The sequence below is a fragment of the Zophobas morio genome, unplaced genomic scaffold (genome assembly GCF_036711695.1).
Source record: "Zophobas morio isolate AGI-343-1 ecotype UQ-CSIRO unplaced genomic scaffold, CSIRO_AGI_Zmor_V1 ptg000012l, whole genome shotgun sequence".
Classification (NCBI taxonomy): Eukaryota; Metazoa; Arthropoda; class Insecta; order Coleoptera; family Tenebrionidae; genus Zophobas; species Zophobas morio.
This window is the reverse complement of record NW_026972117.1, coordinates 10,542,970-10,557,499: the sequence shown is the minus strand read 5'-3', so window position 1 is coordinate 10,557,499 and position 14,530 is coordinate 10,542,970. Positions and strand designations below refer to the sequence as shown.

The 14,530-nt window shown below is 32.6% G+C and overlaps 2 protein-coding genes across 9 annotated transcripts in view; one reads left to right on the top strand and one right to left on the bottom strand.

Annotated features, from left to right (window-relative positions):
• The window catches only part of LOC135127764 (neutral alpha-glucosidase AB), a 100,802-nt gene that overhangs the window by 44,553 nt on the left and 41,719 nt on the right, over positions 1-14,530 (bottom strand). The gene's annotated exons all lie outside the window — the stretch shown is intronic.
• LOC135127768 (potassium voltage-gated channel protein Shaker) overlaps positions 1-14,530 on the top strand; it is an 843,060-nt gene that overhangs the window by 810,304 nt on the left and 18,226 nt on the right. For 6 of the 8 annotated variants that reach the window (XM_064054365.1, XM_064054370.1, XM_064054371.1 and 3 more), the window contains exons 4-5: positions 3,651-3,780; positions 8,401-8,759. In XM_064054365.1, coding sequence (XP_063910435.1) covers positions 3,651-3,780; positions 8,401-8,752 — 482 coding nt within the window. In that variant the 3' untranslated portion in view covers positions 8,753-8,759. Of the gene's footprint in view, positions 1-3,474; positions 3,605-3,650; positions 3,788-8,400; positions 8,760-14,530 lie in introns of those variants that run through there. The other 2 variants (XM_064054366.1, XM_064054373.1) reach the window with 2 other exon arrangements.

Below are 14,530 nucleotides of genomic sequence, written 5' to 3'. Positions count from 1 at the left end.
TTACAGGGGCTGTATTAAATAAAAGAGACACCCTGTATATTGATGATTTCCGTGAACAGTTAAATTTTCTCAAAAACAACTTTTTTCAAGTAAAACATAAGCTGCCCTTAGCAATATAAAACAATCTTCAGCCATTTTAGGTATAAAACTGTCAATCCCCACTTTGAGGTTATGAATAAATTGAAATTTGAATTGAGAAATTCTATATTTTTGACAAGTTGACAGTTACGGTTGTCATTTTATGTTTTGAATTTCCAACGCACACTGAGATGTTAATTATTATGAATTATACTCTAGATATAAAAAATGCTCAGGTCGGTGTCAAATTTTCTGTTTTTTTTTTTCAGAATATAGGTTATGAAATTTTATAATTATCAGAAACAACAACAAACATTAATCTTTAACAAAACTTATTAATGCCCCTAGTATATTTCTAAATACAAGATGTGTTTTCAAAAATTACTAAGCTAATTTTGAAATTATTATTATTTCTCAAAGTAAATGTTACACTCTAGATGGAATCAGGGGATTTTTAAACTGGATTTATGGTAATGTATTGAATGAATTACTGGATATATTTTGGATACTTTGAAATTGACTTTGGACCCTTTTAATTTTTTTTTTTTACTATTTTTAACTATTTATCACTCTCTTGGAGCAAAAAATAAAACTTCTATTGAAAATTTTACGCTACGTTTTTCCAAATTTTCCAAAATTTTGTATTTTTATTGTTCTCAAATTTTTTACAACACAATTTTTTGTATTATTTAATTTTTGACAAGTTGACAGTCACGGTTGTCATTTTATGTTTTGAATTTCCAACGCACACTGAGATGTTAATTATTATGAAATATACTCTAGATATAAAATATACTCAGGTCGGTGTCAAATTTTCTGTGTTTTTTTTTTTTCAGAATATAGGTTATGAAATTTTATAATTATTAGAAACAACAACAAACATCAATCTTTAACAAAAGCTATTAATACCCCTAGTATATTTCTAAATACAAGTGTGTTTTCAAAAATTACTAAGCTTATTTAGAAATTATTATTATTTCAAAGTAAATGTTACACTAGATGGAATCAGGGGATTTTTAAACTGGATTTATGGTAATGTATTGAATGAATTACTGGATGTATTTTGGATACTTTGAAATTGACTTTGGACCCTTTTAATCTTTTTTTTGACTATTTTTAACTATTTATCACACTCTTTGAGCAAAAAATAAAACTTCTATTGAAAATTTTACGCTACGTTTTTCCAAATTTTCCAAAATTTTGTATTTTTATTGCTCTCAATTTTTTTACAACACAATTTTTTTTTATTATTTAATTTTCACATAAAAATGCAATATTTTTTCAAATTTGACAGTTGTCCTTTGTAAAATGGCACATTAGCAACACTCCTACCAGAATAATATAGTCGGCTGGGGTTGCACGTGTCCAATTCCAACCGACCTTCAAAATTTCCCTAGTGTAAACGTCACTATTGTATGAAAAATAAGACCGCAGATTTTCTATATTTGTTCATTGTACTGTGTAAATATGGTTTCTGGTGTTATTTGTACGGTCATTGACATTATAGTTACTAGTGTCATTGTAAGCTGTCATCAGTGTCATTTATTTTCAATTTCTTAATGAATTAAGGATAATACAGAATGAAAAATAAAGTCAATAGTAGCATAGTGCTACCAACAGTAACACATTTAAATTACCAAATGGGTTGCAAGGTTTAAACCGCACTATACCATAAATTCACTTTCTTTGTGATTTGCAGTTGGCATCATTGATTTAAAAATGACATATGCTAAAAAAATTACTTAAACTTAACCTAATGTCATTTTTAAACAAGCGGAATCTAAAATACCTTATGGAAATTCGTATACAATATTTGAAACTGCAAAAAATAAAATTTATGGGGCCAGTTTTCAACATTTTAAAATACCATACAATGAAAAAAATCCTATAGATGGCCTTGAAATATATTTTTAAAATAAAGATGTAACTGTCAAACTAAATAAGGAAAATGTTGGTGTTGCCAATATCATTATTTTAAAAATAAGTTGCACGGCCTACTAAAGAATTTTTTTTTTTCGGTCATATGGTACCTACCTAAACTTCAGTGTTAATTGTTGTCATGTTTGGAAATCGTGGACGTAGAGGTCTGGAAACTTATTTATTTCTGCACGACCAAGATGGCCCAAATTTAGGTTGGCAACAATGAATAATTGAAACCGATTTTGCCACATTTTAAGTTTGGTACCACGAATCCACCAATCGAATGTTGTGCTTAATTTAACAGATTCATTACTGCCAACTTAAATTTGAGTGCGGACAAATATTACTTAATTGGTACTAATGAATCGGCGGCCGTTTTAGTCGTGCAGAAGATATATTCATATAGTCAGAGATCATCGTAGTGAGCTGTGCATTATTTGGATATTTTATAATACCAACTGTTACCATCTAAATTTACTACACAAGTGTGTTGGTTAGTTTTATACCGAGGGACCATTAATGATTTTTTGTCAGATTGCCAACATATAAAATGGCATCCTGATTGTCAAATTGACATTTATGACACCAAGTCAGTAGCTGCCACGTTCTCAACACGTTTGTTACAAGTCATCATGTCAAGATTGACAACTGTGAACTGACATACTACCATTGCTGCCAACAATTCAGAACTGCCAACACAAAAATTTACCTCAATCATTAATAGTCATCCGGTATTTTTGTGTAATACATTGTTATTGCATCAGCACCAGACAAAACAGAAATAAAGAACTGTTAGATTTTTGTAAAGTTGCCAACGAGCAATAATTAGAGAAACAGTAAGTAATAGAAATAAAGAATGTTAAATTTCGAAAATAGCAATGAAAACGTAATTAATCGGTTGCGTTGTTTCTAAAAACTTTGAAATTAAAATTTTATATAGTTGACACATATTTTTTGGTGAATAATAATTTGACTTCTTGCCATTAAATATTTTGAACTGATTGTCAATAAGGTTTCCAGACCAATACGGGCCTACCAGTAGCCAAGCGATTGTCGCACACCTACACCTCATGTATATACAGGTGTCCTGAATTGGCGTACCACGGCTTAACCTCAACAACTACTAAAATTTTTTACTTACGTAATTTTAAGACATTATTAATTTTGAGTTTCACAGTTAAATTATAAAATGTAAAATAATTTTGATTTTTTTCCAAAAATTTGGATAATCACGAATTTGAGGTTGAGTATTGGTGTGCCAGTTTTGGTCCCGCCATCCCTTCACTAATAATAATAATACTGGCAATACTCAAAGTTACCACCCTTCTGGCAACACTCCCCGTCCGCTTGCCCACTCGACCAGCCGCCGTTCTCGATGTGTGTGTATGTGTGTGCTATCGTGCCGCCCCCGAACCGCACCGCCCGAACGGACGCCATGACACGGCCCTCTCTGGCCTCTCTTTCTGTGTGTTCCAGGCGTGGTCCTCTTCTCGAGCCTCGTGTATTTCTTCGAGGCCGGGGACGAGCAGTCCTTCTTCAAGTCCATCCCCGGCGCCTTCTGGTGGGCCGTGGTCACGATGACCACCGTCGGCTACGGCGACATGAGGTACAGTATCGCACCGAGCCCGACTCACCCCTCCTCCTCCTTGCAGGTGTCGTGCTCTTCTCGAGTGCCGTCTACTTCGCCGAGGCGGGCTCCGAGAATTCCTTCTTCAAGTCCATCCCAGACGCGTTCTGGTGGGCAGTGGTCACCATGACGACTGTGGGCTACGGCGACATGACGTATGATGTACACACCTAATTCAGATTTAGTTGCCTCCACCGTAGCTAAACACCGTGTACACAATGAGAATCTCGAGACCACGAGAAAATTCTTTGCTCCGAGGACGCGTCCAACACCGACAACCCCAGCAGACCCTTGATGTCGTGACGCTCGATGTGTGCTCGATGTTGCTTGTTTTTGGCAAGGGGAGACTTTGTGGAATCTGGGGGAAATTTCAGAAAATTTCGCAGTTTTTTTTTACTTAAGTATTTCAGTATTATTTTTTAAAGCAAATCGGGGCTTAAGTACTGAACCAATGGTTTCGATGGTTCCGTAATTTTGGGACCATTTTCCTAATTGGTTCACGAATTTGGTACCACTTGGTTCCAAGAAGGATAATTTTAGACAACCGTGAACGTGTTTCAGCAGGTCACGTCAGGTCAGGTCAGGTCAGGTCATGTTGTGTCAGTTCAGGTCAATTCCGGTCAGGTTTCAAAATAAAAAAGTACAGGATGCTCCAAAGAACTGTCTACGGAAGACTACACATTTAATACTGGACAGTTGAAAAAATTATTTGCTTTTAAGGTTACAATTTACCAGTATTTTCAAATATACAACGTTTCCACTGGAATACTGTACAGACCAAAGTTGTATCATTTTAAAAAGAAACATTCTATATATTTTTACAGATTTAGATTATTTATGAGAAAAATGGAAAACGGTATCAATTACAGCGATTTTTGCTCAACAGTTTTCAAGATATTTGCATTTTTGTGAAAAAAAAACGATCATATTTAAAAATTCCTAGCTCCACCATTTTTAAAATGGAGGTTCAGAACTATGTATAAAATTTGTTGTTACCCTGTCTTAACAGACGTATAAAAATTGAACAAGGTTTCAATTTATTTATACAGAGTGATTAAATTTTCAAACTATCAGTTTTGTCATGTTTTTGAAATGAAACACCCTGTATTTTATAAAATTTTGGGACTTATCTCTAAATAAACTTTCTTTTGGTTACCATTATTTTAATAATTAGTAAAAAAACCATTATAGAAAACCTCAACAAATGAATATAAATTCTAAAATTGTATAAAATACGGGATGTCCCATTTTAATGGTATGAGAAAACTGGGTACTCACAGATTTAATCACCTTGTACGAATTAACCAAACCCGCCTCAATTTTGTATTTTCTTCTTAACTCAAAGTAATTAAAAAGTGTAGAAAAATCCAGACCTCCATTTTCAAATATGGCGGAATTATGAATTTTTAATAATCATCTTTTTACATAAAAATGAAAATATATTCAACAGATACAAAACTCTTGTATTTTAAGAAAAAAAAATCCAAATATATAAAAATATAAAGACTAAAATTATACAGTTCTTTCCATGCGTAAAAATTAATTTCAACTATACAGAGTGCTTTGTTTTTTTTTAATGGAATACTCTATACATTTTTTCATATTTTTATTAGCCTGATCCTATACTTTATAGCCATAGTTAATTTTTGAGATTCCGTTGCAACGTTGCCACGTTTTTCCTATTTTTTTATTTTTTTTTTTTTTTTGTAAAGCAAGGGTCCATAAAAATACAATAACGTTATTTTTAAGATTCATCTTGAATGTACGCGCTTTGCTATGGTATCCATTAGATAAAATTTAAATATATTGAGTGTTTATAAAAAATAACTTTACAATTTTCAAATATTGATTTTTTTTTCAAATGTTTTTTATTACTCCACTTTTTGTTCTCTTGCTTTCAGTGTGTCGGTTAAAAAAGTTAAAAAAGTAAAAAGGAACGAAAACAAAGAACAGAATAAGATGCAATAATAAAATACAGGTTGTTTTGTTTGAGAAACTGAAATGTCGATATTTGAAAAATGATAAAATGTAAATTTTAAACACTCTGTATACTACTTTTATTTGTACCACCATAAAGCAAATATGTTTTTTCTGAAAATTGGCAATGGCACATGAGCATATCAAAAATAAACTAAGATTAAGCAGGGGTCAATCGAAAAACTAGATTGTGTGTTACGCCTTAAAATCGGAACACTCTGTATAGTTGAAAATAATTTTAATCTGAAACTTTATTTCTATTTCCAAGAATTAATAAAATAAAATATCAAAGGGCGCGCACTTATTTGACCCACCCTGTATATTACAAGAAATTTGAATTGTAGCCCTAAATGACATCTATCACACGATTAATAATTTTAGTAATTCACAAGGAATGTCTAAGTTTCCGCTGCCAAACTGTTGGGACACCGTGTATACTGTTGAATTAGTTGAGATAATTTTAAAAAACATATACCTGATGTTGACAAAAAATTATTTTTACATTTTCGAGACATTAAAAAAAATATTCTGTGTAAAGGAGCTCTAAAAAATGAGTGAATGAATATGGGTAATTCCATGCCAAATCGACCACTTTTGAACCCTACCCCTTTCGACTTTTATATTTTTTTCTACCTCACCAAAGACGTTTTTGAGAATTTTTTCAAATTTTTTTACCCACCCAAAAAAAAAATATGAATTATAAAAAAAAATGGCTCTTTTTTTTCAAAAAATTGTAACTTTTCCAAAAATTGAGCTATCAGGACGTTTTTTGTTTTCAAAATTTTTGTCTTTAAATGTATTTTTCAAAAAAAAATTAAAAACAAATTTTTGATGCCCGGTTCTATGAGATTTTTCAACTCCGTCAGTCTTTCGAAGTCCGACATTTTTGATTTTTTATTTTTTTTTTTTGCTAAAAGAAACTTTGATTTTTTCTGGACATAACCCCGTAAAAACGGGTGTGGGCCGAATTTGCATTCTTTTTTTTCAATTGAAAAAAAAAATTTTTAACTCGATTTTTAACTTTTTTTATTTTAAAAACGTAGTTAAAAGACAAAGAAATTTGAAACATTTTCGTTAAGTAGCTCTTTGACATACGATTATGTTATATATTAATATTATACAGGGTGATCAATGACGGATAAAATCGATGATACGTTGTTCTCTGAAGAATTCGGAAAAAATAACTAGTTTAATAATTATTAATAATTTGTAGGAATTTAAAACTGTCTACTGAAACATTATATCTGAATTACGATATTATTTCTTTAGCTTTGAAGTTTAATATTTTCAAAAATTTAGTACAGGGATTTTTTTACACATTTTTCGAGTTCTTCAGAGCCTTCTTAACAACGTACCATTCAGGTTATCCGTCATTTTTAATCACCCTGTAAACATTGTGTCAGATTTTTCATTAAGACGTTTCCATATTTGGCTAACTAACGAACGCTTTTAATAATTTTGTGTTTTCTTATCGTCGTCCTGCAAAGTTTTTCAAAAAAAGTCGAAATTGAAATTTTTTAGCAAAAATTGCTATTCGTCTTTAAATGTGAACAAACAAAATGGGACACACTGTATGTAAAATGTTAAAAATGTGAATTTCCTTCTGTTTTTTTTCAAAACTGGTACGATTTTCTTGTCTCATAATGTCATAATTCTAACTAAAGTAAAATGATTAAAATTAAATTGTACATTGGTTTTAAAAATATTTTATAAAATTTAGAAGGTCATCCAACATTCAAAAAAATAAATTAGAGGTGATAGTAATTTTAAAATTGTTCTGAAAGATTCTCCAACTATGAACCTTTAATCTGAAACAACTTCTACGTTTTCTTTTCAAAATTTTCCACAAAAACTTGAACTCAAAATATACCGGGTGTCTCAGTACATTAGTTAGTAAGACACCGAAGTGTTAATACATCGATGGCTCCGTTTATATTTTTTGACGTCTCATGAGATCAGACATATTTTTATAATGTCATAATAATAAGCTCGACTTTTTTTCATTTAAAACAACTGAAAATTCCAAAATAAGTTTATTTTCTCTACGTTCTTGGAGAATTGGGAATTCAAAATAACTAAAACCGACAAGGTGTTTTTTCCTCTAAAGAAACAAATTTGGCTTTAGAACAACATAAAATTGACGTAACTGTTCTGGTTTCGCCGAATATGAAATCATACTATTATTTTTTAAGTGGGACTCTCCTTGTAGTACTTTTAGATGCAAAATTTGGCCATACAGACTTTGGATTTATTTTCAAAAATCTGGATTCCATATAAACTGTTTATTGTCTTTTAAAAGCGCTTTTACTAAAAACTTTGATTCTATAATTTTCTGTGAAACCTAAATTCTTACGATATATTTTAAAAAATATCAAAAAAATGGAAAGGAAAGAAACCGATGTATTTTTTTTTAATTCATCTGTAAGTATTTTGCTTCTTGGTAAGTGTACGTCCAGATTCCAAAAAAGTCTGCCTTCGCCTCCAACGGGTTTAATGAGTACCTTAGAACCCCAACTCTGCCAGCAGCGCAGCACGCTCGTGTTTCTCGTGCAAACAACTTCCAGGGCACTCATTACACTCCTCGACCCAGCAAAGGAACAAAGAATTTTCTAAAAGAATCAAGTCACCGCGCCCCGCATGGCTTCTCCACCCCGCCGCCTCCTCCTCCCGCTCGTGTTTGTGTTGCTTCTTTGCGGTTTTTGCATGTCTTCTCGTAACTCGAAAGACGAAAGAGAAGAAGAAAAGAAAGACGAAGAAACGCAGTCGGGAAGAGAGTTCTAAGCAGTGTCTGTTCGCAGGCCGGTCGGCGTGTGGGGCAAGATCGTGGGGTCGTTGTGTGCAATCGCTGGCGTGTTGACCATTGCGCTGCCCGTGCCCGTCATAGTGTCGAATTTCAATTACTTTTATCATCGTGAGACGGATCAGGAAGAGATGCAGTCGCAGAACTTCAACCACGTGACCAGCTGCCCGTACCTGCCAGGCACCCTAGGCCAACACATGAAGAAGAGCTCGCTAAGCGAATCCTCCAGCGATCTCGTCGAGCTGGAGGAGGGCCTGCTGGTGACGCGCGACCAGCTGGTCCGGAAGCAGAACTGCAATCCGCGCCACAACAACAACATCAACGCCATGAGCATCGAGACTGACGTTTGACTACGAGGTGAGTGCCCAACACTAATTCATCCTTCCAAAAAACATTAACACTCCGAATTGTCAAGCTAATTGCCAAAATCTTCATACCTTTGTTACAACTAGTCCCATTTTTGCAAAAATTTCGCTAGAATACTGCAGTAAACTACTAGTATATATATACTGAAACAAAAATTTTGCTTTTGATATGTCTATAGTGTTTCAATCAACCAATAATCTCAGATTCATACTCCCAGCTGCGCAGTCACAGCAATAGTATCGACGTCACATGACGTCCAACATTTATAGAAATCTCGGCTCTGATTAGTCTGAAGATCCATACATTTTGTCCATTTTTTTCTTAATATGCCAAATCTTTTTACGACAAGAAACTCAAAACATGTTTAACTATCGTGTTGTTGAAAGAAACCTCTATATATTAAAAAAAATCGAACAAAAATTAAGCCCCACCCACCCGCCCCAATCTCAATTGTGGTTAATTTCATATGGCAATTTCTTGTAAAGAAATGAGGATAGGCAACTAAATTCCGCCCTTCAGCTCACGATGAATAAAACATTCGTCACAATTGAGAAGGGGCTAAGATTTTCTCCATTTTTTCTTAATATACGAAGTCTTCTTTTCCCAACGAGAAACTGAAAACATGTTTAACTATCGTGTTGTTGAAAGAAAACTCTATATATTAAACAAAAAAAAGATTAAGCCCCGCCCACCCGCCCCAATCTCAAATGTGGTGAATTTCATATGATAATTTCTTGTGGAGAAATGAGGATTTACAAGTAAACTCCGCCCTTCGGCACACGATGAATAAAATATTCATCACAATTGAGAAGGGGTGGGTGGGCGGGGCTAATACTTCGTCCAATTTTTCTTAATATAGGAAATATTCTTTCTCCAACAAGAAACTGAAAATATGTTTAGCTATCCTGTCGTTGAAAGAAAACTCAATATAGGTATTAAAAAAACAAAAAAAAAATAAGCCCACCCACCCACCCAGTCTCAATTGTGACGAATTTCATATGGACATTTCTTGCAGAGAAACGAGAATTTTGTATCCAAACTCCGCCCTTCAGCTCACTATGAAAAAAATATTCATTACATTTGAGAAGGGGTGGGTGGTCGGGGCAAATATTTTGTCCATTTTTTCTTAATATATCAAATCTTCTTTTTACGACAAGAAACTGAAATCACGTTTAACTATAGTGTTGTTGAAAGAAAACTCTATATATTAAGAAAAAAACAACAAAAATTAAGCACCACCCACCCGCCCAAGTCTCAATTGTGACGAATTTCATATGGAAATTTCTTGAAGAGAAATGAGGATTGGTAACTAAACTCCACCCTTCGGCTCACGATGAATAAAACATTCATCACAATTAAGAAGGGGTGGGTGGGCGGGGCTTATTTTTTTTCCTTTTTTTCTTAATATACGAAGTCTTGTTTTCCCAACAAGAAACTGAAAACATGTTTACCTATCCTGTTATTGAAAGAAAACTCTATATATTAAAAAAAAAAACGAAAATTAAGCTCCACCCACCCACCTAAATTTTCAACAAAATTTTCGAAATTTCACAAAGTACATTTTCATGTAGATTGCGGGCCGCAGAAGTCATATCCGCTTTCATTTCTTCGATAACTTCAATGGTTCTTCCAGAATCGTCCTTTGGAGTATATAAAAATATGCAAAATCCGCCCAATTTTCGACTAATTTTCAACAAAATTTTCGAAATTTCACTAAATACATTTTCTTGTAGATTTCGGGTCGCAGAAGTCATATCCGCTTTCATTTCTTCGATAAGTCCAATAGTTTTTCCAGAATCGTCCGTTGAAACATTCAAAAAAATGCAAAATACTCCAATTTTCGACTAATTTTCAACAAAATTTTCTAAATTTCACTAAACACATTTTCTTGTAAATTTCTTCGATAACTCCAATGGTTTTTCCAGAATCGTCTTTTAAAACATTAAAAAATATGCAAAATGCGCCCAATTTTCGACCAATTTTCAACAAAATTTTCGAAATTTCACTAAATACACTTTCTTGTAGATTTCGGGCCCCAGAAATCATATCCGCTTTCATTTCTTCGATAACTCCAATGGTTCTTCCAGAATCGTCCTTTGAAATACATAAAAATATGCTAAATACGCCCAATTTTCGAACAATTTTCAACAAAATTTTCGAAATTTCACAAAATACATTTTCTTGTAAATTTCGGGCCGCTGAAGTCATATCCACTTTCATTTCTTCGATAACTCTAATGGTTTTTCCAGAATGGTATTTTGAAACATTAAAAAATATGCAAACTATGCCCAATTTTGGACCAATTTTCAACAAAATTTTTTGAAATTTCACTAAATACATTTTCTTGTAGATTTCGGGCCGCAGGAGTCATATCCGCTTTCATTTCTACGATAACTCCAATGGTTTTTCCAGAATCGTCCTTTGAAACATTCAAAAATATGCAAAATACCCCAATTTTCGACCAATTTTCAACAAAATTTTTGAAATTTCACTAAATAAATTTTCTTGTAGATTTCGGGCCGCAAAAGTCATATCCGCTTTCATCTCTACGATAACTCCAATGATTTTTCCAGAATCGTCCTTTGAAACATTCAAAAATATGCCTAAATACCACCCAAAGTCATTGTAGTATTTTGATTTATAGTCAAATTTGTTCAGCATGCGCTCGAATTGAAATTTTCTCGCTAAAAAACGGTCGACAGAAAGTGATGGCGGTTCTAGACCAGGTCAAATGAGGTCAAACTGGCCTAGAACCGCCATCATATCATATATTATAGCATTACTCATTCGACTACTACTACATGTTTTATCGACATGACCCTCTGAAACTACCAGACGCATTATTATCAAAAATTTTAGACGTACTTATAGCGACTATCATAAAAAATCAAATTTTGCAGCATCACACTTTATATAAATATATAGCTATCAAGCTACTGGTTAATAAACAAAGCGCTAAAAAGTCGTCAAGTTTATTTTTTCATCAGGTTTTCTCCAATTTTATCAATTTGAAATATTTTCGAAAAATTCGTTTTTACTTACCAAGCACAAACTAAGTAAATATTGTAATAGAGGGGCCATCCGAGCAGTTATATGATGGGGGTTCTAGGCCAGTTTGACCTCATTCGACCTGGCTTAGAATCCCTATCACTTTGTGTCTACCCTTGTAGCAGTTTTATGGTCAGAATTCTGCTCAAATTTTGGTTACGATCGACTCACTTCGGCCATGGTCGGATTCGGCGGCTCACTTCGTTTGGGCATGATCGACCTTCACCGAAGTGAAGCGATCCTAGTCGAACTTGCCCGATATACGGGGAATTCAAATTTTCCCGCCAAAATTTGAACCAGAACCCCCATCATATATCTACTACAGTGCTCATTTTCGGCAAGGACCTCAATGATCGACAGAAAGTGATGGAAGTTATAGGTCAAATGGGATCAAGCTGGCCTAGAACCCCCATTATATCACATATTATACGATTATTCATCCGGCGAACGGCTATTATCATGTTTCTCAACAGTTCATGAATAATAAAAAATAGGTCTTCCGTTTCCGTCCATCTGGCTATCGTCTATGTCGATTTTTATTAGAGAGATAATCTTTGAAACTACCGGACAGATTATTATTAAATTTTATATATATGTATGTTAGAAATATCAGAGGATGGTAAACCGCGAACCAAAATTTGTCTAATCATCCCCTTCAACAATTTGATGATGGCATCTCAAAAATCTGCACAGTAAATACTGTTTTAATTTTATAAAATAACATACTCTTCTAGTTGTCGTTTATGAATCCACCTTGAGTTTTTGGAAACAATAGTTCTCACAGTTCTTGTTTATTTTAAGATCTTTAAACAACAGCTAAATCTGTGAAGGACAGAAATTTTTCCGGGCCATTATCTTCAACTTTAATAATTGAAAATATTTTGGAAAAAATACCAAATTTTAGACCATCAGAAAATCGCTGATAAAAAAATTATTTTTCTGGAAAGTTCTCAACAGAATCTGTTTTAATCATAGTGAGTTTATTTGAAGATGCAAAGAGGTTCTAGATCTTCAGAATTTTCCTATAGAATAATTTTCTACAGATTATTATTTTCCAACGCGTCTGGATTTTTTTAGATTTTTCCACAAAAATCGACAGAAATTTAGATTTTCATGAATGTTAGAGAAAACAGAGCTTTTTCCTAATTCGTTGGAAATATATTTCACACATTTTTGAAAAACTTGTTTATAGTCTATACATTATACTTGCAAAACTGTTCCAAAATAGATTTAGGTTTTAAATTTTCACTTCAGTTTAATCGCTCATTTATTTAATTTTTTTAGAAAAAACTCTACATGTTGTACTGTACTTCAAGAGGCAACTTCTGCCTAAATAACAGATTAATAACTATTAAAACAATTTTTGCTTGTTCTAAAAATATATTCAAAACAATTTTTATGAAAAATGGTAATATTGTTGAAACTGAAAAGATAGGTTTAATTTTCCAAAGAACAAAGAACAAAAAACATATAACTAGCAAATGATTCGCTAAGAAAAACGTTAAAAATATGTAAATCCTTTAAAATACATTTCTCTTTTTGCGCTTCATGTTCAAAACAAATATTTGGAAGAAGAAATATTTAAAAACATCAGTTCGGTAGTAAATTTCCTGTAGAACTGACTGTTTTTCGTGAGATTATCTCCAGTTTTAACAATTTGACATAAGTTTGGAAAATTAGTTTTTAGTTTTCGATTTTTTCGGAAATTATCATTACTTCTAAGAATTTAAAATATTTTAGGAAGCTAATTTTCCCACAATCTGTTGAAACAACAAAAATTTGTGAAAGATTTCCTCTGGAACAGAAGTTTTCCGCACGATTTTAATAATTTGAAATATTTTAGTAACGACATCAAGAATCTTCGGAAAATTCCCTCTGAAATTCTCAATAATAATAATGAATTCAAATATTTGTGAAGAATCAGTTTTATCCACTGTGATCCTCAGAAAATTTCCTACAGACTAATTTTTCACAGATTAATATCTTCACAAACTTTTGCATGTTTTTCCATTTTTTCACAAAAACCAAAAGAAATTTAGAATTTCCGGTCTTTGGAAGAACAAGTTTTTTCCGTAATTCGTTACAAAATATGTGAAATATTTTCGAAAAACTAATTGTCTTCACATGACTGTATACTTGAAGAATTGTTCCAAAAATAGATTTAGGTCTCAGATGTTCAATTTAGTTCCTACCAAATACTGAGAAAATTATTCTTTTGTTCTTCGTAAATTTTCTGTGTGGGTCCTTAGAAAGATCCTTATATTTAGTTAGCTATGACAAATATTGATAATAATAGATAGCGAATTAGACCAAATTTAAAACTGTTTTCTCTTTCAATAATTGTATAATTAAAATGGTAGCGTCGCTTAAAATTTTGAGAATTTCTAAAAAATTATGAAAAAATTTTCGTTGCTACCAACTTTCTCTTAATTAAACTTTCCTTCTCTTTCCCAAAAACTTCTTTTGTGGCTGAATTGTGTGATGGTAGCAAAAATTTATCTTTTTTCAAGAAATTCTTACAAATGTTTATAAGATTCATTAAAATATTTCAAGATGACGTCATCAGCTTTCCGGAGGGGATGAATAAGTAAACTTTGAGTAATGTTTTGTAGTCTCTAAATCAATGTCCGTATTTTACCGACATTTCTAGCAAATAAATACGACAAAAACTTTAATTTATTAGTTTCTAGTTCCAATTAATTTCTGTTGTGACC